Genomic DNA, 20253 nt, shown 5'->3' on the forward strand with positions numbered 1-20253 from the left:
TTGAAGTTTCTAAAAAAAAATGTTGTGTTTTATTTATTTCCTCCTTCGCTGTAGCACCCCTGAATACAAATTGCCATATGCCGTTACTTACTGCACTCAACTACTAGGAGGAGCCTGCTCGGCCGATCACTGGCTGACATGGGTCACTGATTGGTTGAGCAGTTTTCTTTATTTCATGTACAGGCGGGTCCCCGGGTTACGTACAAGATGGGTTCCGAAGGTTTGTTCTTAAGTTGAATTTGTATGTAAGTTGAAACTATATTTTATAATTGTAGTTCGGGGCAATTTTTTTTTTTTTTTGCCCCAGTGACAATTGGAGTTTCCAAATATTTTGCTGTAATGATACCAAGGATTATGAATAAAGCTTCATTACAGACACCTTACAGCTGATCATTGCAGCCTGGGACTATAGTAACATCCAGAGAGGTCACCAGAGGTCACAGTGGGCAGAGGGGTCCTTCTTTTAACTAGGGGTCGTCTGTAAGTCGGGTATCCTTAAGTAGGGGACCGCCTATATATGCTAATTCTCTTCAGAGGCTACTCTGAGGCGTGGAAAGGCCTAAGTGAGCTCCGGGTCGAAGCCTTCTCCACGTCCCAAGTATCCCTTTAAAGAACCGTCCCCTGATTGTCGTTGTCACCTATGGACTATGGGCAGCGTGGCTTGTGCATGCGCAGAACTTGCCTCTAGCTGCCACCACACCTGCACTGGATGTGCAGGTGTGTTGTTAAAGAATAACATGGACGCGCAAGGGAACCGCTCTTCAGAGTACTTGCGTCAAGGGGGTAGCCTTCACCCCGGATCTCACAGAGGCGACTCCACACCCTTAGAGTAACCTCTGAAGGGAATTAGAAAATATATAAAGTGCCAAGCTTCTATCTACAGTTTGTTTTTGGGTTGGAAGCCATAGCTCCGTCAGTGTACATCTGTGAGTATTTTAAACGTAAGAAAAGCTTTTCTGAAGGAAATTGGCATAAACGTGAAATAAAGTTTAAACACACAAAAAACCGTTTAGGGGAGCGACATCATTGAGGAATCTACCATCAATATCTACTAAGGGGCAGCAGGTGGCTCAGTGCTTGTCACTACAGCCTTGCAGTGCTGGGGACCTGGGTTCATTCCCAGGGTCATCATCTGCAAAGAGTTTGTATCTTCTCTCCGTGTTTGTGTGGGTTTCCTCTGGGTCCTCCGGTTTCCTCCCACACTCCAAAACATACTGGTAGGTTGATTAGATTGTGAGCCCCATGGGGACAGGGACTGATTTGGCAAACTCTGTGCAGTGCTGCGGGATCTGTGTGCGCTATAATAATAACGAATAATTTATTATTATTATTATTATTAATACTAAGTAAGTAGATTTCCTTTAAGTAAAGGTTCCTTTTATTATTGTGCTAGCCCTAGTAAATACATGTGACATGGAAAACTCCCACCAGGCAGGGGGTGGGGGACGAGAACAAGACATACTTTCCCCACTCCGACTCCCAATTTACACGTGACTCTTGTATTATCAGACTGCAAGTTCCAGAGGGTCACTAGTCATCCATTGAGTGGCCTCTGCAAACCAGGGGGCAACACAGGAAGTGAAGTCCCCAGTAAAACCTAAGTGACTTCCTGTTCTGTAAAGGGGACACTCATTGGATGAATCGGATACCATGACACTCCATAACCTCTGAATAATAATAATAATACTTTATTTATATAGCGCACACAGATTACACAGCGCTGCACAAAGCTTCCCAAATCGGTCCCTGTCCCCATGGGGCTCACAATCTAAACAACCTACCAGCATGTTTTGGAGTGTGGGAGGAAACTTGAGTACCCGGAGGAAACCCACACAAACACAGAGAGAACATACAAACTCTTTGCAGATGTTGACCTTGGTGGGATTGGTGGACCACAGGACCCCAGTGCTGCAAGGCAGATGTGCTACTCACCCAGCCACCGTGCTGCCCCCTTCTGACCGGACGACCCCTTAAACAATCTGATTTGTACATCTTAGAAACTGAGAAAGAGCCTCATTTCTCCTCCTATTATCTCCCTGTTCTCTTCTGTTGTCTCATTGTCATCCCGTTACTGTATTCGCCTCGGAATTCTTGAAACGAAACGTCTTTCCGTTTAATTGATGAAACGGCTTGTACTCAATAAACCTAATTAGCGCCATCAAATAATAAGGCGTCAAAACAATAGGAAGTAATGGCGGCCTGCTAATTCTTCTCTTTCCTTAGATTTGCGCAGCCTTCCCGCCGTCGGCTTTTGATGGACAATAGATGTTTGTGTCATTGTTACGTAGAAGGATGTGTTTTATATGGGGGGATTTTTCTTCTTCTTTTGCATTGTGTTTGCTAATCTTCTAAGCCGGAGGATTGTATTGGCACCGGGTAACTTTCCATTCTTCTCTTCTCCCCTTCTTTATCGCCACAGTCGTCTGCTTTGATGCAAAAATTAACTTTGACGACAATGCGGAGTTTAGACAAAAGGAGATTTTTGCAATGGATGACACGTCGGAAACCGATCCCATTGAGAGCGAGGCGGCAAAGTACGACTTGAAGTACATCGGGATGGAGGGGAACATTGCTTGCTTCGGTAAGAACACAAGTATTGTAACTGATCTATTGTATCTGCTAACCGCTCATTTAACGCAGCTATTATTCCATTGGTTTGGTGACTGTGTTCCAATGGCAGAGGGAACAATGTGATCCTTGTGTTTGTATTGTTCTCCTGTCCTAATTTTGACTAACAATATTGTGTGCTCTGCCGTGGATGCTGATGAGCTGCATTTTCAATTCAGGACATGAATTTGCTTGACGCTAAGAATTAAAGGGCCACGGATCCTGTTATATGTGCAATCTATTATTTACTAAGATATTACATAGAGCTTCACTCACTATTCTGCTGCTGGTGCAGTCACTGTGTACATACATGACATTACTTATCCTGTACTGATTCTGAGTTATATCCTGTATTATACTCCAGAGCTGCACTCACTATTCTGCTGCTGGTGCAGTCACTGTGTACATACATGACATTACTTATCCTGTACTGATCCTGAGTTACATCCTGTATTATACTCCAGAGCTGCACTCACTATTCTGCTGCTGGTGCAGTCACTGTGTACATACATGACATTACTTATCCTGTACTGATCCTGAGTTACATCCTGTATTATACTCCAGAGCTGCGCTCACTATTCTGATGCTGGTGCAGTCACTGTGTACATACATGAGATTAAGGGACACCTACCATCAAAATCCTGGATTGTAAACCAAGCCTACTGACTTACTGGTGTGTGTCCCATCTGGCAAGATCTGTGCCTCTTTTAGCTTTTTATGCCCTGTTTTTTTTTTTTTTTTTTTTTTTAGGCTTTTAAAATTATGCAAATAAGCGCTCCTGGCTCCATAGTTAATGGAGCCCCTGAGACTCATTTGCATAATTTTAAAGAGGGTGCACACACCTGTATGTCAGTGTGCTGAGTTTGCAGTCCTTGATCCTGATGGTAAATGTTATGGTATTATAAGTTGGGCATAAAGGAATATGATGTAATATAATTTTAACTCCTTCATCTCTATGTCCCTTTTTTTCTCTCCAGTAAATGGGGCCGGTCTCGCCATGGCTACATGTGACATCATTGACCTTCATGGAGGAAAACCTGCAAACTTCCTTGATCTCGGAGGTGGTGTGAAAGAGTCTCAAGTCTATCAAGCCTTCAAGCTGCTCACTGCCGACCCCAAGGTAATGGGATGAAATCTAGACTAGGATCCTCCATTACAGTAGTTATCCTCACCGAGCTTTCTACTGAACACAATGGTCTGCGAAGTGACACTTTACCTTACAATGCAAATTTATATCGTGCATATTAATGGGAATCTAATGCACCCAGGTACATGGAGGCAAACTCTCATCATCTTCTCAGACCTTTACATCTCACTTGCTCTGAAATGACAAGTAACATCCCTCCTTTCCAGTAGTCCACCAATAGGCCTAACCATATCGACCCCCATTATTTCTGGGTGCAGCAGCCAAAGAACAGCACCAGCCCCAAAAGGGAAAGCCTTGTTAAGAGGATTTCTGTTTTGATGGATAAAAGCCACCATGTTTTTCTATTGTCAGACAAACCATTTATAGGGAACCTGTTAGCGGTGATGTTATTTTTAGCTGGTGACAGGTTCCAATAGCCTATGCCAGTGGTGGCGAACCTATGGCGTAAGTACCAGAGGTGTAATTGGAGTCCTCTGTGGGCACTCGGGTTGTTGCCCCAGCACAGAGTTCATCAGAGAGGACTGTAGGGATCCTCCTGCAGCCCCTGGTAGCCCATAATATGCCATGCTCAGTGTTAATTTACAGGGAAACATCCTGGTCTACAGGAGAAGGTGTATCCAGGTTTAGATTTTCATTGGAGCTTCTGCTCTTGGCCCAATGGCTATCCAAATTTCGCCATCGTTTAATCAACTATATTGGTGTTCTCAGGACTGTTGCAAGCTGTGGTATAAAAGGGAGCAAGAATATTGCAATAAGTTACTGCATGAATTGCTGTGTTGGCACTTTGCAATAAATAAGTGGGTTTTGGTTTGCAATTTGGGCACTCGGTCTCTAAAAGTTTTGCCATTACTGGCCTATGGTATGATGATTTTAAAAATATGTTTGGCATAATTTTGTATCATTTAACTACTTTATAAAACTTTATTTCACATTACCAGTTCAGGAAGTGGGGCAACTGCAACATCCAGTGCGCTGGTGTCTGTCTCCTCTCCTCCACGCTCGTCCAGGAGTCGGATGGTGTGGAGGAGACACAGGCTACTGCAGCTTTGAAGAACTACTCCTGCATAAAGTGTTTGTAACCTGTCTACGACCTTCCACTGTTTGCGGGAGCGGGCTGCCTCACTGTATACTTTTTCCTCGTTGTAAGGTTCACCTTTCCCTCCAATTTAACTCCAACATTTCTTTCATCTGGAGGGATCAGGGTAATGTAATGGCGCTCCCATTAGTTATGCTTCCACCTGATATTCAGTAAATAGGGATTGCATTTTCCGAAAACCACCTTGGGATTCAGAATAAACCTTTTTTTTTTCGTATAAACAAAACAGAAGAGCAGTATTGAGAGCCGGATGTACCTGCCCCTAAATTTTCAATTCACTATTTAGCATCTGCAGCTATTGTTCGGATATTTCTAGGACTTTTTGACTTTCCAAGTTCAGTCTTTGTACACGTTGAACTCTTATTTATGCGAAGGTAAAAATAGCCCCGATGTTTAGTGACACCGGAGAATCCGAAACCCAGAAACCCCGGTTGAGCTCTGCCTTCCGTTCTGGTGCCGAGGAGTCTATATCACACTTGTAATTGGTCCCAGTGTGCGGAGTAATTGATTATGAGTAGTGTACAGATAAATCATCTCACCGTGTTACAGAAGAAATAAAACATTAATCTAATTAGCGGCCCATCTATGCAGAAAACCGGAATTTACAGCGCGGCCTGTGACGTGCCGCCGTCCCGTGATGAATGTGTGCGCTGCCGGAGTTTTATTTGTCTTCCGCTTTATGATGGTGCGGTTGACTCTGACAAACCCTAAGATACCAGGCAAACTACACTTCAATTTTCTTCAAAATGACTAAATTAATCGCTGTTTAAAGGGGGGACCCCATATTAGACACTTGGGGCATATCCATATGTCATGTAGATGGGACCCTGGTGTTGGAGTCACTGTAAATGTATAAGTGGTGGCTCTATTCATACAGTGTTAACTTCAACAGATTATTGTGTCGTCTTCTGCTTTATTTGAGATGTTCATGTCCAGCTACTTTTGATGTCCTAGTCATTGGAATATTCCCAACTAACCCCCACCCCTGTTCTTGATACAGGTGCTTTTTCCAGAGGCGAGACTTGCATCTTTCAGATTTTTATGGCATTATGAAAAAATTACACTTTAGAAAAGGATGTCCAATCCCCAGGATAATCCTCAAATGTCTGATAGATGTATGTCCTTCTACTTGGTCCTTCCTCACCTAGGTACTGCCTGGAGCGGCTTTTGGTTGACGTCTTGCAAAGTTGAACAAGTGTCTTGGTCTCTTATCTTGGTTCTCATATACATGTCCACGCTTTTCTCCACCTGTATACAGTGGGTTGACTAGAAGACCCTCGATTAAGAGTGGGTGCGGGTTATGGAGATAAACTCTGCATCTGCTGCTCAGACGGCGGCTATATAAGGATTGTATTTATGATGACTATTTCCCTATCTAAACATCATATATAAACCCAGGCCAAGGTATAGTATGGGACTGGAATCCTGAATCCTGACCCACCACACAGACCAAACATTGCAATGGCCATGAGTAGAGATGAGCCGACCCGATGGTTGGGTTTGGCGTTCGGGCTTGACCGACTGACCAAGGCTACAGGCGAGGAGCATCCCTTTGCCAGATTGGCGCTTGGGCCTTCAATCAGGCAATATGTCCAGCTCAGGCGGCTAAACACAAATGCCAAACCTGACCATCAGATCCGCTTGTGGCTAACACAAACTTTACTTGTTTTATGGGATTATTACGGGACAATCCTAATAAATTCTCTTCCAAAAATACGTCTCCAGAGCCGCAGTCTCTTTTTGCTTATATTACTCAAAGGAGTTAACATTTTTTCTTTCCAAAAAAGTCTTATTTTCTGCGATCACGTAGGTTACGTCTCGTGGTCTAATCCCAAGAAATCCGGAGTCCCTGCTATCTCCAGCTAATAGAATTACATTTCCCCGAATCCTGGTAGCGGCGGAGCGGTGTCAGAGCCTGCCCGGCCCTGGTGTTCTTGTCACACTCCCGCCTATGTATCTGAATTCTCTGCATTATCTACAGCTAGCACGGGTGAAATCCGGAGAGGGCTCTGCCTGGCGCTGGCAATCCTCCCTAAGGCTTCTCGCCGCTCTCTCCTAGGTTAATTATTTTATTTTCGGCTTATCAGGGAGTTCTTTTCTCTTCCTCCCTATTAATCGCTATCACAGGCGATGCACCTTTCCTCGGCTTCTCTCCTCAATTAAAACAAAAGCAAAATTGTTTCCGAGCAAACATCTGTGGCTGCGCCGGAATAATTGGAGACCTCGCCGTACGTCTGTAAACAGCCTGTAATTAACACATTTAAGAGTTGAACTCGTTCTACAGAAGGTTAAACGCGATTATTGAATTTTTTCCTGCTTTTAGCGAGAGGATAAATAACAGCTTGTGGGTTTCATAGACAAAATAAAACCCCTCAAAGTCCTAATCGCTCACACAGTCGTCGTGTGGGGTTGAGTCTGGTTGGGGAGATCATTGCCCGAGTTGTTAGTATGTGCATATTGTTGGAAATAAAGGTTGCGCTTCTGTAAAGTGAGACGGATTGAATAAAAATTACTTGATTTTTGATCATTTGGTTGTATAAAGCATCTCCATTTTCCTCCACCATGCTTTATACCGCAGCACTGCATCATCCACCACCATTGCCGATCAGGAGATTGGAGCTATCAATGGAAAGACTCCTATCAAAGTATGCTGGTCGTCCAGACTTCAAGATGCTGCTCTTATTGAAGTATATGGAACATGCAGTAGTCCTGGAAGACCCCTATACGTAGTTCATTACAGGGATTGGCCCCACTTTTGCATAAATTGCCCATGCTCCCTTATTGCCTTGTGTATAATTCCTGAATGTTTGTCAAGCGATTCTGCATTTCTGCGACTTACTTTTGTGCTGTGTGCAGACTCTCCGTGCTTCTTTATTTACATTTCTGAGCTCGGTTGAATAGGAGGAGCTGTAGCATGAGAGCTCCCTCCAAACTTATGTCCAGTGGCTCTCTATTACTCTTCTTTTCCTGTGGCCTCCACAGTCCTCGACCGTCAAAGGCTTGTTGTTAACATTCATGAAATCTCACTCAGCCAATCGTGTCTGCTGATGATTGACTGAGCAGATGTTTCCTGTATGCCGTATATAAAGTAGACTGTCATAACAGCATTGATGGCACGATAATTGAGAAGAGTATGAGGAGCATAAAAGAATACTCGGTAATGACTCCTTATATTCATCATTGAAAGTGATGTCATACTGGGTCATACCATCATTTAATGATTGTGGGGGTGGTACCTCTGGGCTTATGACTGATCCCGAACATAATTGGGCTGCAACACTATTTCAAGCAGGGCATGGCGCCATGGCCCTATTCACTTGACCAGTCCGGCGAAGTCTTCCTATAGCTATAATAACATATAGGTATATTTGTTGGTGTTTTTAATTTTCTTGTAACCTTTTAAGGTCCATAATAGCTGCAGAAACTTTACCCCCCCATTCGCTTCCTCTTAGTTTCCCCTCCATTATGTTTTACAGTGTATAATTTTCCCCGCTTGCTCCTCCAGATCCGCCATGTACTACAATCACAGAGGTTGTCTAATTCATTCCTCCCTTTGTAAAATTACTAGGAATTTAGTTTTTCACAGAAGGATTGTAACCTGTTATTGTTCCCCGAGCATTTAATCCCTTTAAAGCATGATTTTTATTTCTACCTCCATCCCCCCCCCCCCAAATCCCCCACCTTCCCCAATTTTCTTCTTTTCTTTCCTGAGCATTTGGCTATGATTTAATTTACTCTCCTTACTTGTTACAAAATACAGCCTTCAGATGGTGTGTGGGTAGCTCGTAGCGTTCGCTAATCCGTCTTTTATTTTACATTGAGCAAAATAATGACATTTTATCGAAGCCATAATGCGAATTAAGCTTGAAAATCGGGTCAAGAGGCTCCACGCGAGCCGTTAGCTTTTTAATGGTCCCCCCCCCCCCCCCCAACCTTCTATTCCAGAGCTTTTGGCCGTTTAAGGGATCATTTGGCACAACGTATGTAAATCTAGCTGCGGTGCAGGCATATCGTAGATTAGTCAGATGGTGGTTTCGTAAGGGTTTCATAGAGGGAGTTCAACTTTTTCTGACTTTGTGTGAAAGTATAAAATGGGGTCTTTCACTTTGACCCTTGAAGATGATCATGTCGGATGCAGAAAAAAAGGGTTTTTTTCCTTTTTGAACTCAATGGGGCACATTTACTTACCCGGTCCTGTTGCAATCCCCAAAGTGCGTTGTCCGACGAGGATGAAGTCCGGCGCAATTCACTAATATCATAAGTCCAATATCCTGCACGTGCCGCTTCCCCGCTCAGGTCCGCCGGAGTTCACCTTCTTCTTCCTGGTGCATGTAAGTGCTTGGTCTTGCGACACAATTTGAATTTAAAATCCCGCGCTTAGTCCGAATCAGTCAGCCCCCTAATTTGTGGAAAGTCGTCCCGATTGCGTCAAAATCTGATCGCGTGCGCCAAAAAACCCTGTTAAATGCGGCACAAATTGAAAATAGTTAAGAAACCCGACGGAAATGTGTTGTGCGGACCCATGGTAAATGTGCCCCAGTATTCTCAGTAGAAGTGTTTTTCTGCAGCGCCTCCTCAGGAGAAATAAAGTATTACACAGTTCTCATTAAAATCATTACACTTACCTGCAACACTTGGACCCTGTTGGGTCCTCCAGAGTGAGAGATGTTCATTGCTAATTGATAAGGGGCCGGACTTAGATGGGTTTTTAGGAAACATTGTTCCCCTAATAACAATTCTCAATTTTTATGCATTTATACAATATAATACAAACTTACAATTTACTTACAATCGGGCAACCGCACATTGTGGAAGCCTCAATCGGTCTTGTCCTGCAATAGCCACATTATTTTGCAGGTCTTCCATGCAAAATTGTGCCACCAGCTTAACTCTGCCGTTTTCTGCATCAGGAGGGCATGTTACACTGTTGATAAATGGGAAGGTATTCTTATATAAGGACACACCCCTTTGTCAATGTGTTTATACATTATATAATAGAAGTAGTAGAATGCAAAGGTTTTAAGAGGAGCCCATAATTATCTGAAGCATGGGTAGTTGTATTGGGTGGAGATATGGAAAGCAATGACTTGGGTGGTGGTGGGGGGAGGCGGTAATTCCAGGACAAACGTGTGGATTCAAAGGGGTAGAAACTTTACCTATTGGTAGTGTCTGATTGCAGTTGTTTTTCCTGATGGCACCGCCAACATTCCCGATGATCAGTAGAATTGCAGTTATTCTTGTTTGATGTCCCAGACGTCCCATAGAAGTGAATGGAGCCCCCAGGTCGAGCATGCTCACTTGCACTCTGTTCACTATTCACTGGATTTTTTTTTTGTCCCCTGTTCTGATCTTTTGAGTTCTAGCCCTCGGACCCTCCACCATCAGACACTTTTCTTTCTGGACCAGGTATTACTCATTCTGTTTTTCCTGACTTTTCACCCTTCATAAGAGACGGCTCGATTTAAGACTGATTGTCTTTTTAATTATAAGCACGTTATACTATATTATCATAAATCTGCACAGCCAGCAACATATTTGTTTTTATTGGGTATAAGACGGTGTCTAGCCGCAACGAGACGTGTGTTTTTTTTAGCTCCCAGATTTGTAGAGCTAGAAATATATTGTGATAATTATTTTAGTTTTTTGGTGCATCTCTGGTGGGGGGGTTGGATACTCTTGTTTTCATCAACAAGCTCTAGCAACCACATTTCTTATGACCTTCCCTTCGGAGTTTTGATCACCTCCATCAACTTCATCAACTCTTTTCATCCCTCAACCAATCTTAAAGTAGTTGGCCATTTTCTCTCTAACCCCCACGGTTGCTGGGTAGTCGATGTCTACATTTTTGCATTTCTTCCACCGGATGTGTAGAGTCTTGCTACCAGGACCACCTGTCTGACAGTAGAGAACCCAATTAGCATATATGGTACCAAAACTACTAATTCTAGGAGTTTTAAGTCCTCCTAGTAACTAACAACTGGGTATTGCCAAATTCGGAGTGTGGGGGATTTGTCTACGCATTATGCCACTGTCTCGTCAAAACATGGAGCAACCGGTTTTGCAACTGTGGCTTCCATTTACTTAACCAGTGCTGGTTGGTGACCTACCTCCAATCAACACAAAATTCCTTTAAAGAGAACCCCCTAAACTAAATATATTTTCATAAACTGCCATTAGAGAGCATTGCCTCTATCCCTTCATTGTCCCTCTACATGCCTGTAAACCTAAGCAATGAGGTCCTGAAGCTGTATGCAAATGACCTGTGAAATGTCCAATGAAGCATTAGCATATTCAAGCTGTCCAGCTTATTAATGAGTGGGAGGTACGGACACACCCCCAGTGCTTGACTGACAGCCTGTATAATGATGTGAGGTTGTATAATGATGTGCTTCCTGGTGCTGGCGCCCCCTGTGTGTGTATAGGAGAGATACAACAGCTCCAGGCTGCAGCCATGTTACAGCAGAATATGTCAGGTACTTGTGTAGCTGATGTTTGTGTCTCTGTGTATTAGGAGGATGCAGCATGTCAGCAGATGCACACTAGTAATACTTTACTATACATTACACACAGACCTGAGCAGGCGAGGAGAGGGGAGGGGTAACAGGGGTGACATCACTGCCTCTGACCATGTGACCAGCCTCATTTACATAATAAAGAAAAGATAATTTTACAATGATTAATGTAGGAATTGACTAGATAAAGGCTGGGATGGGATCCTTGTGAGCTGCTCCAACAGGTAGAGGTGACAGGACAAGTGACACAGACATGATGACAGGTGTCCTTTAAGTTCTGTGCACTAGGAGACAGAATATGACTTGTTCCTATTCTACAACACATTTTTATCAAAAGAACCACCAACAATAATTAGATGAGAAGGTATCTGGCTTCTAGGACACTTAGTAATCATGTGTACAGGCGGTCCTCTACTTAAGCACACTCGACTTACAGACGACCCCTAGTTAAAGACTGACCCCTCTGCCCACTGTGACCTCTAGTGAAGCTCTCCTGACTGCAATGATCAGCTATAAGGCGTTTCTCATAAAGCTTTATGGATTAATCCTTGGTCCAATTACAACTAAAAAATTTTGAAACTCCAATTGTCGCTGGGACAAAAACATTTTTGGTCTGGATCTACAATGATAAAATATACAGTTTCGACTTCCATACATATTCAACTTAAGAACAAACCTATGGAACCTATCTTGTACATAACCTGGGGACTCACGGTATTTTAATAGTAAACCTTGCTGCAAGTGATCCCTTTTCCCCATAGTGCCCCCACAGGAGAACTCCAGTATTGCACAATTCCCATTAAAATCAATATGCTTTCTGTGCAGTTCTGGGTCCTCCCGAGTGAAAGATGTGTTTGTAGTCACTTCCAGGTCTGAAAATCAAGAAATTGAAGTCCTATTTCACCATAACATATTTATATCCCACAAATTAGCAATTAAATGGAGTTTATAGAGCACCCGAAATGCAATTCTTGATTATATTCCTTAACATTTAGCTGAATATCGCCTTGAGTGACACACGCACATTTGTGAACCTGTCGAACGCCATGACCGTATCTGCCTGGTCAGAATTCGATCACCCACCCATGTTCCTTGACGGAGACTGCAGCTATTTTCATGGTTCAGGAAACGGGTAAGGGGGGGGGGGAGAAGCCGGAAAATCAATAATTTGATTAAATAAAAAAGTGGTGAAGAGGGCAAATTCAATATCTTATGTTATGAGAGTTGAATAAGTGATACCCGGCGAAGAGAAGAAAAGGAGAGGGTGGGGAAAAAAATGATTTAAGGTTTTGGAATCCCAACGTGTGACTTCTCAATGACGGTACATAAAAGAACAAATTACCGTTTAGTTGGAAAGTCGTAGGAACCTTATCAGAACTGTTTAGTTCCTGCCGCTCCCTGGAGCTTTTCTTCTCCGACTGCTGATTGAGTATATGCTCTCTGGATTGTGAAGGATTTTTCTTTAAAAGGACTTGCATGGAAGCACACACTGTTCTGTCTGAGGGAAAAGCAAATAATTCTCCCTCCCCGTCCCCTCCGAAGTGCAGGTAGGACTTGTAGGGCTTTCATTCTCCGTGTCTGCAAATTCTTATTACAAAATACAAGTCTTGTAGGGAGACACAACACTCTGCCGACGGGTCCTCTCCGAGCTACTCGGTGCTCTTCTCCATATCTTATTGGACTCATCCAATTGCAACTACTTTACCCCCATCTTGATTATGTATATTTGTACCCCATTACAAACAAAGATATTTTTGTGTATTTTGAGGTTTTGATCTTGTGCCATTTTGGGGTGATTGTGTTGGGAATCGAGGCATTATAGATAGGTGGTAACTCGCTAAGCTGGAGGCTCGACATGGGATAGAGCAGTCACAAAGGGACAACCTCTGTCTGTCTGATGATGATAGGATCTTGAAATTGCTAAGGAATTTGGTGGTGAGAGAAGTTTAGGCCATGGTGCATGATTGAAGCCTTAAAGTGAGTTGTCCACGTTCAGCAAATAAGTGATATTGTTTGTGTAATGAAAAGTTGTACATTTATACCGTATGTACTCGAGTGTAAGCCGACCCGAGTACAAGCTGAGGCACCTAATTTTAACACAACAAAAACTGTGAGAACCTATTGACTCGAGTATAAGCCTAGGGTGGAAAATGCATTGGTCAGAGCCTCCACCCGGTATATAGCTATCCTGTCCATGCCCCCAGTATATAGCCAGCTTCCTGACCTCCAGTATATAGCCAGCCAGCCAATGCCCACTAGTATATAACCAGCCCCCTGCCCCCCAGTATACAGCCAGCCCCTTGTGTGTGCTGCCATCGGCGCACTCGCCTCCTTCCCTTTGTCGAACGGATACCTTCCCTGCCTCCTGTCACTCCCGACTTCATTTGACTCTTCTACCCCAAATCCCACCCCCCTGACTGGTACCGGTTTGTAAATATAAGTTTTTATTTCAGTGTAAAGCCAGTTTTTAAGCATTTTTAAGACATGCCTAGACAGTGATGGCGAACCTTTTTGAGACTGATTGCCCAAACTACAACCGAAAGCCACATATTTTCACAAAGTGCCAAATGCCAATTTAATGCAACTTATTGCTCCCTGCTGTGTCACAGATTCGAACGTATTGGCGTCCGGAAGACACCAATACAGTAGAAAGATGGAGAAATTTGGATTATTATTGTAGCTTCCCTCTAAGGTCCCCTTAACAGGATGAATAACAGGCCCTGAGAAGGGGCTTCAATGATAATCAAGCTCTGTCCACACCTCCTTGCTCCTCCCTTACTCTTCAAGTCCCTTTAAAATAGTGCTGAACATGGCACGTTCTAGGCTGCCTGTGACTGCAGGAGGAGGAGGAGTCCTGAATGGTGACCTTTGTGCTGGGTGATGGCCTGGAGAGGGCTCCAAGTGCCACCTCTGGCACCTGTGCCATAGGTTCGCCACCACTGCCCTATAAGGTATGTGTTTAGCTTTACAGTTGTGCGGTTTTTGACAGGTTCCCTTTAAAATGCCCAATTCTTTTCTCCCCTTAAATTTCTATTGCATTGATTTAATGATCTATGGGTTCTATGGGGGTGTAACTCCTGGCATTTCCACTGATCATTTGATAGCTGTGGTTCTTGGCACACGTCTACAGTACGAATAGTTAGGGGATGTCTGCGGTGACGTTTTGCTACCGAGTCCTCAAATGATGACCTGTATCTTGAGTTTTTCATTAAATTTTTGCTTCCCTTGTAACATGTGCTGGTAGGATTAGACCAATTATAATGCTTTTATACTATTTAATGAGAAAAAAATCTGATTAGTAAAGCAAAATTAGTTCTGGAATGGCTCGGCTTCCAATCAGCTTCCTCCCTTCACTCTAGGCAGATTGGACGGATATCTCAATGGGACAGTGGGAAGAAAACATGGCACTACTTTTTTATCACCCCAGTATTTTTTCTATATTTTAGTAATCAGATTTTTGTAATTAAAAAAAAAAAAATTAGAAAGAGGAACCTATTGGAAACCTCCAATGCTTAGACTGTCTAGAGTTAATGAGACATATATTTTATATGCTGATGTATAAAATACCACATTTTGTTACATCTACGTCCAACTTGGGAACACAGATCCTGTTAGGCGTTACCGAGAAGGAGGCAAATCGGGAGGAATCCTTCTCCGGCAGACAGTGATCCGACGCTTTGACGTTTTGTGAAGCGGCTCAGATGGCATCGGTTACAGAGCGAGATTTGTGTTCTGTATTCATCCCGCAGCCCAATTTAATGCGGATTATGTTTGTCACAATAATTTGTATGCTTTGCCAGTCTCCTGGAGGTAGTGTTACAAACTGTTAATTATGTTTTATTGTACTAATCACGTTTTTTTTAACAAGCCGCTACAGTCATGTGCTGCCGGTTTTGCATACGGAAATGAAATAGTTGTACAGGGAAGATAAAGCTGCGGTTTCCAGATATTAGGTTTCTTTAGAAAGCAATTTGCAATAATTGGGTAGGTTTTTTTTTTTTGTGTGTCTATTTTTATTTTTGTCTTTTCTCTATTTTGGAATCATATTAATGAGGATTATTTTTTTTTCTAAAAGTTTGTGAAATATTCATTATAGCCTCGACTTTCCTAAGTTACAATAATTCAGAGCCAAACACGTTTAGTATCACTGTTTTTGTTGTCCATGGATCAGACCGTATATATCTTCTGAGAGGTCGGATTCTTCTCATAAATAGCTTCTTGTGATGTGACATTCGCGAACTAGCTGGCTCCAATCGTGGATGATGGGAGCCGGCTCCCCTCTGTGAGCTGTTGGCTCTCTTAACCCCGCCCCTAACCGACTCACCATGCCCCTTTTAACCCGATACAATCGCGTTAAAAGTGGTGTGGAATAAGGTGATTTCCTGGCCTGCCTATGACACATATAACCGGGAGCCGTTCAGGAGCCAGAAGAGCTGGCTCTTCTTAGTGAGCGGAACCTAATGAGCCAGCTCACTAAGAAAAGCTGGAATTCTCATCACTAATAGCTTCGCTTATCTGCACAATTCTGCCTCCTGACCCACACCCCCTCCTGCAAAACAAGGCCAGCTCAGACACAGGACCTGCCAGCAAGCAGCAGCGTGCAGAGATTTGCTCTTCAAGCTACAGACAGATAAGGTATTTTATAGCAGAGCTGCCGGTGTGTTTTATTGATTAGGTGAGGTAGCAGAGCTGAGTGTCATTGTGTCTTATATCCATCTCATGGATCTAATCATCTCTCATCTCTGATCTGTCGCTTCTCTCTTTGTGTCCGATACTAGTAAATGTTCAGAAGATAAATGAAAGTGTAGATAAACCCTGCAGCCTTATAATCTTAGCACATTGTTAGCACACTGCATCTTACAGCACCAGAGGGGTCATGAATTGTCTTCTAGAGAGTCCCTGCTCACACTCTGGAATCTTACACTGACCTGTCTAGGGAGTGATAGGAGCTAAAACAGCAATAAAACTGACTAAAATTGCAAAGTAAGTGGCTAAAAAATGTGGTAATCTTCTTTTATTTGTTACTTCCATCCTTCTAAAATCAACTTTCAAAATTAGGTTAATTAGCCTGAGGTTCTCCGGGGAGCGTGACAAGAGCACCCTCCGTGCTGCTGCTTCACAGGCTGTTAAACTGTGCAGGAGCACTTCCCCCTCCCTCTGTACACAATCCAGCCACTCCATATGTTTTTTTGTTTTGTTTTTTTTTTGTAACATGGTCAATTTGGATTTTCTTACCTTTCATTCCAAACAACACTAATAAAACAATTTGCATCAGTAAAATCCGTAGCGTCAGATTTTCATGAAATGAGTATTTACATTTTGCCGGATGATTGTGACAGCGCGCCTCCGCGGTGTGCGGCCTGCCAACGTATTGTCGGTAATCAATTCTGTTGAAAGCGCAGTGTTAATGCTTTAAAAGCTGGAAATTGTGAAGGAGATGATGAATACGGTCTCTAGTGGAAATGTGAGCGTATCTCCAGTTGCAGGTTAATTCTTCTGGCAAAGCCGGCAGTGTCATAAATTAAGTTGCACAACTAAATCCTCGTGTAGATAAGAACGAGGCCCCTGGATAATTACGGTTTCCATATTCCAGAGTAAATATCCACTCAGCAAACCCCGGCTGTGCTCCCATCCCACCCATTTATTGCCATTTATTATGATGAGGATGGCAGCCGATCCCCTCGGTGTTGTGACGTTACAATCCGTTTACCGATGTTCGATAATCACATTTTTTTCGCTGTTTTAGTTCTAGTTTATATTTCTATGTTTAGGGTATCGGAAATCACCCCCTTGTTTACGGACTTCCTGATTGTTCGAAATGAGTCTATAAAGTGCCCAACGCAATGCTGGTTTTGCTTTTAGGGGGATTTGGGAGTTCGTAGACTCTTTTTAAACCGTTATGTAGGGGTTTTCTTGGATTAAGGTTTTATTTATCTGGGCCCCAGTGTATGTAAAAATAACAAACAGCCTATCCTTGGCCTTGTCCAGCTCTGCGCTCCAGCGTCTTCTGTTTGTATACAGAGGCTGTGAAGAGACGGCAACACTACAGCCTGTTCCCTTTTCGGGTATGACTGTAGCTGCAGCACGTGGTCAATGCTACGATAACGATGAGCCTCTGGTCCAGGACACGCCATCGGTCACCACCGGTCTCTGTTTGTGTACGGAGACTGTGAAGTGACAGCAAGACTACAGCCTGTTCCCGTTAACGGTTTCAGGTTTGATTGTAGCTGGTGCATGTGGTCAATGCTACGCCACCGATGAGCTTCTGGTCCAGGACATACCATCGGTCTGTTTGTGTACAGAGACTATGAAGTGACGGCACAACTACAGCCTGTACCCATTACCAGTTTCGGGTACGAGTGTAGCTGGTGCATGTGGTCAGTGCTACGCCACCACTGAGCCTCTGTACACAAACAGAGACCGGTGGTGACCGATGGTGTGTCCTGGACCAGAGGCTCAGCAGGGGCGTAGCACTGACCACATGCACCAGCTACACTCGTACCCGAAACTGGTAACGGGTACAGGCTGTAGTTGTGCCGTCACTTCATAGTCTCTGTACACAAACAGACCGATGGTATGTCCTGGACCAGAGGCCCATCGGTGGCGTAGCATTGACCACATGCACCAGCTACACTCGTACCCGAAACTGGTAACGGGTACAGGCTGTAGTTGTGCCGTCACTTCATAGTCTCTGGGTTTCAAATATAAGAGGATTACCACGGTCATGGTGCCTGGATACTATGAGTATCAACGTTTTTTATTTATTTATTTTTTTGCAGACCGCATACTGACCCATTGATTTCTATGGGTCTGTTCACAAGTCCGTTTTTTTTTTTTTTCACTGTTGTGCTGACTATAAAAAAAAAAAAAAAAAAAAATTGCAGCATGCAATATATATTTTCCATTTCGTCACCATGACGGCCCCACTGGAGGTTGCTTCCCCTTCCTCTGTAGGGACAGGAAATTGAGAGCATTAAATAGCCCCTCCCTCAACCTCCCACCAGTGTTTTTCCTGTCCCTACAGGGAAAGGTTGAGAGTAAACCTCTCTCTCCTCTCGGGGGGGGGGGGGGGGGGGTAGAACCTCGTACCTCTCGTGGGTGCTTGTTTCCCCGGGGCTTCCCTCGTCCGGCCTCCTCGTGAGTCCTACTTGGGGTCTCCAGGTCCCGGATTGCCAAAATTGGATCTCCTGCGGCATGCAGGAGACATCGGGCAGTACCGGCAGCTTTTTACGGCCCTCTCGGGGGTCCGCGGCTGCCGGCACATAAAGCGCATGTTCTGGCGCATGTTCTGGCGCATGTTCTGGCGCACGCGCACGTTCTGGCGCATGGTCACTTCCGGGTTACGGAGCGCGAACCGGAAGTGACGTCAGAGACCTCAGCGTCTCGGCCTAGGAGACAGGCCATTAAAGATGACGTCAGACGCCGGAAGGTAAGCAAGGAGAAGCTTCCACCAAGTCTGCAGGTCTGCTGAGGTCTATGTGGAGCAGCGAATATCCAGCATGGATGAGGCTGAATTCGGTTCCTTAACCCTGGGCTCTGTAAGTAGGACATTAGCTGAACGCCAATAGGTTTTGGCACTATATGCTGTGGGGAGTCGGCTTCTACTAAGCAATACTCCTTTTTCTTTTTCTAAAAACAACAGGAGAAGGATATCCCTGTAAAAGAAAAAGAAAAAACCAAAGTGTGTGATAAAGAAAAACCTAAGAAGGCACCATCCAAACGTTGCCACATTTGTAATACAAAATTGGATATTAATTATAAGAAAAGTTTATGCAAAGATTGTTTGGATAAAGTGCTAAAAGAGGAAAAGTCATCATTCTTGGACGAATTGCGTGTTGTTATGCGTGAAGAAATTAGGGCATCAAAGAGCCCACCACATAAAAAAGTCAGGCAGAACCCTGTATGTTTGGATTCAGATGACGAGCAGCCCTCTTGTTCTTATGAGCTAGACATGGAGGAACAGGATATGGTGACGCATCAATCAATACCAAATGACCCCAAATATTTATTTCCTAATGAGGATTTGGATGGGCTAATAAAAGCATTAAGGGATACCTTAAATATTGAAGACACCATAGAAGAAAGGTCGGTAGTAGATGAATTATTTGGTGGATTAAGAAGGAAGAAGGCTAGAGTTTTTCCCATTATTGAAAACTTGAAGGATCTTATCCAGGATGAATGGAAAGAACCAGAGAAGCGTATAACAATGCCTAAGGAATTTAAAAACCGTATGTTATTTGATCCAGAAGAAACAAAAGTCTGGGATAGTGTTCCTAAAGTTGACATCCCTATAGCTAAAGTAGTTAAAAAAACCGATCTACCCTTTGAAGATTCCACCCAACTAAAAGATGCCATGGACCGTAAATCAGATTGTTTGCTCAAAAAAGCTTGGGAAGCTTCCATGGCAATCCTAAAAACAAATATTACCACTACCTCTGTATCACGTACTCTGTTTTTTTGGCTAGGACAGCTGGAGGATCATCTTAGAGAAGGCACGTCCAGAGAAGAAATGCTAGACTCTATTCCGTTATTAAGATCAGCAGCAGCTTTTCTGGCAGATGCCTCAGCAGAAACCATCCGGTTTTCAGCAAGAGAAGCTGCATTATCTAATGCGACCAGAAGAGCCCTTTGGTTGAGGCAATGGTCTGGAGACGTGCGCTCAAAAGCAAAACTGTGTAGCCTGCCTTTTTCGGGTGATTTTTTATTTGGACCAGAATTGGATGAAATCCTAGCTAAAGCAGCGGATAAAAAGAAGGGGTTTCCAGAGGCCAAACAACAACCCAAGAAGCAAATTTTTCGGAGCTTTCGCCCCACTAAAGAACAGCCAAGATTCAGGAGCAAGCAGACCTGGAAACAGGGGTACTGGAATACAGCCAAAGGAGGAAAGAACA

The 20253-nt window shown here is 43.7% G+C and overlaps 1 protein-coding gene across 1 annotated transcript in view; it reads left to right on the forward strand.

Annotated features, from left to right (window-relative positions):
* The window catches only part of SUCLG2 (succinate-CoA ligase GDP-forming subunit beta), a 138859-nt gene that overhangs the window by 66972 nt on the left and 51634 nt on the right, over positions 1-20253 (forward strand). The window contains exons 8-9 of the mRNA XM_072126993.1: positions 2420-2581; positions 3585-3727. Coding sequence (XP_071983094.1) covers positions 2420-2581; positions 3585-3727 — 305 coding nt within the window. The remainder of the gene's footprint in view (positions 1-2419; positions 2582-3584; positions 3728-20253) is intronic.

Source organism: Engystomops pustulosus, chromosome 10 (assembly GCF_040894005.1).
Source record: "Engystomops pustulosus chromosome 10, aEngPut4.maternal, whole genome shotgun sequence".
Taxonomy (NCBI): domain Eukaryota; kingdom Metazoa; phylum Chordata; class Amphibia; order Anura; family Leptodactylidae; genus Engystomops; species Engystomops pustulosus.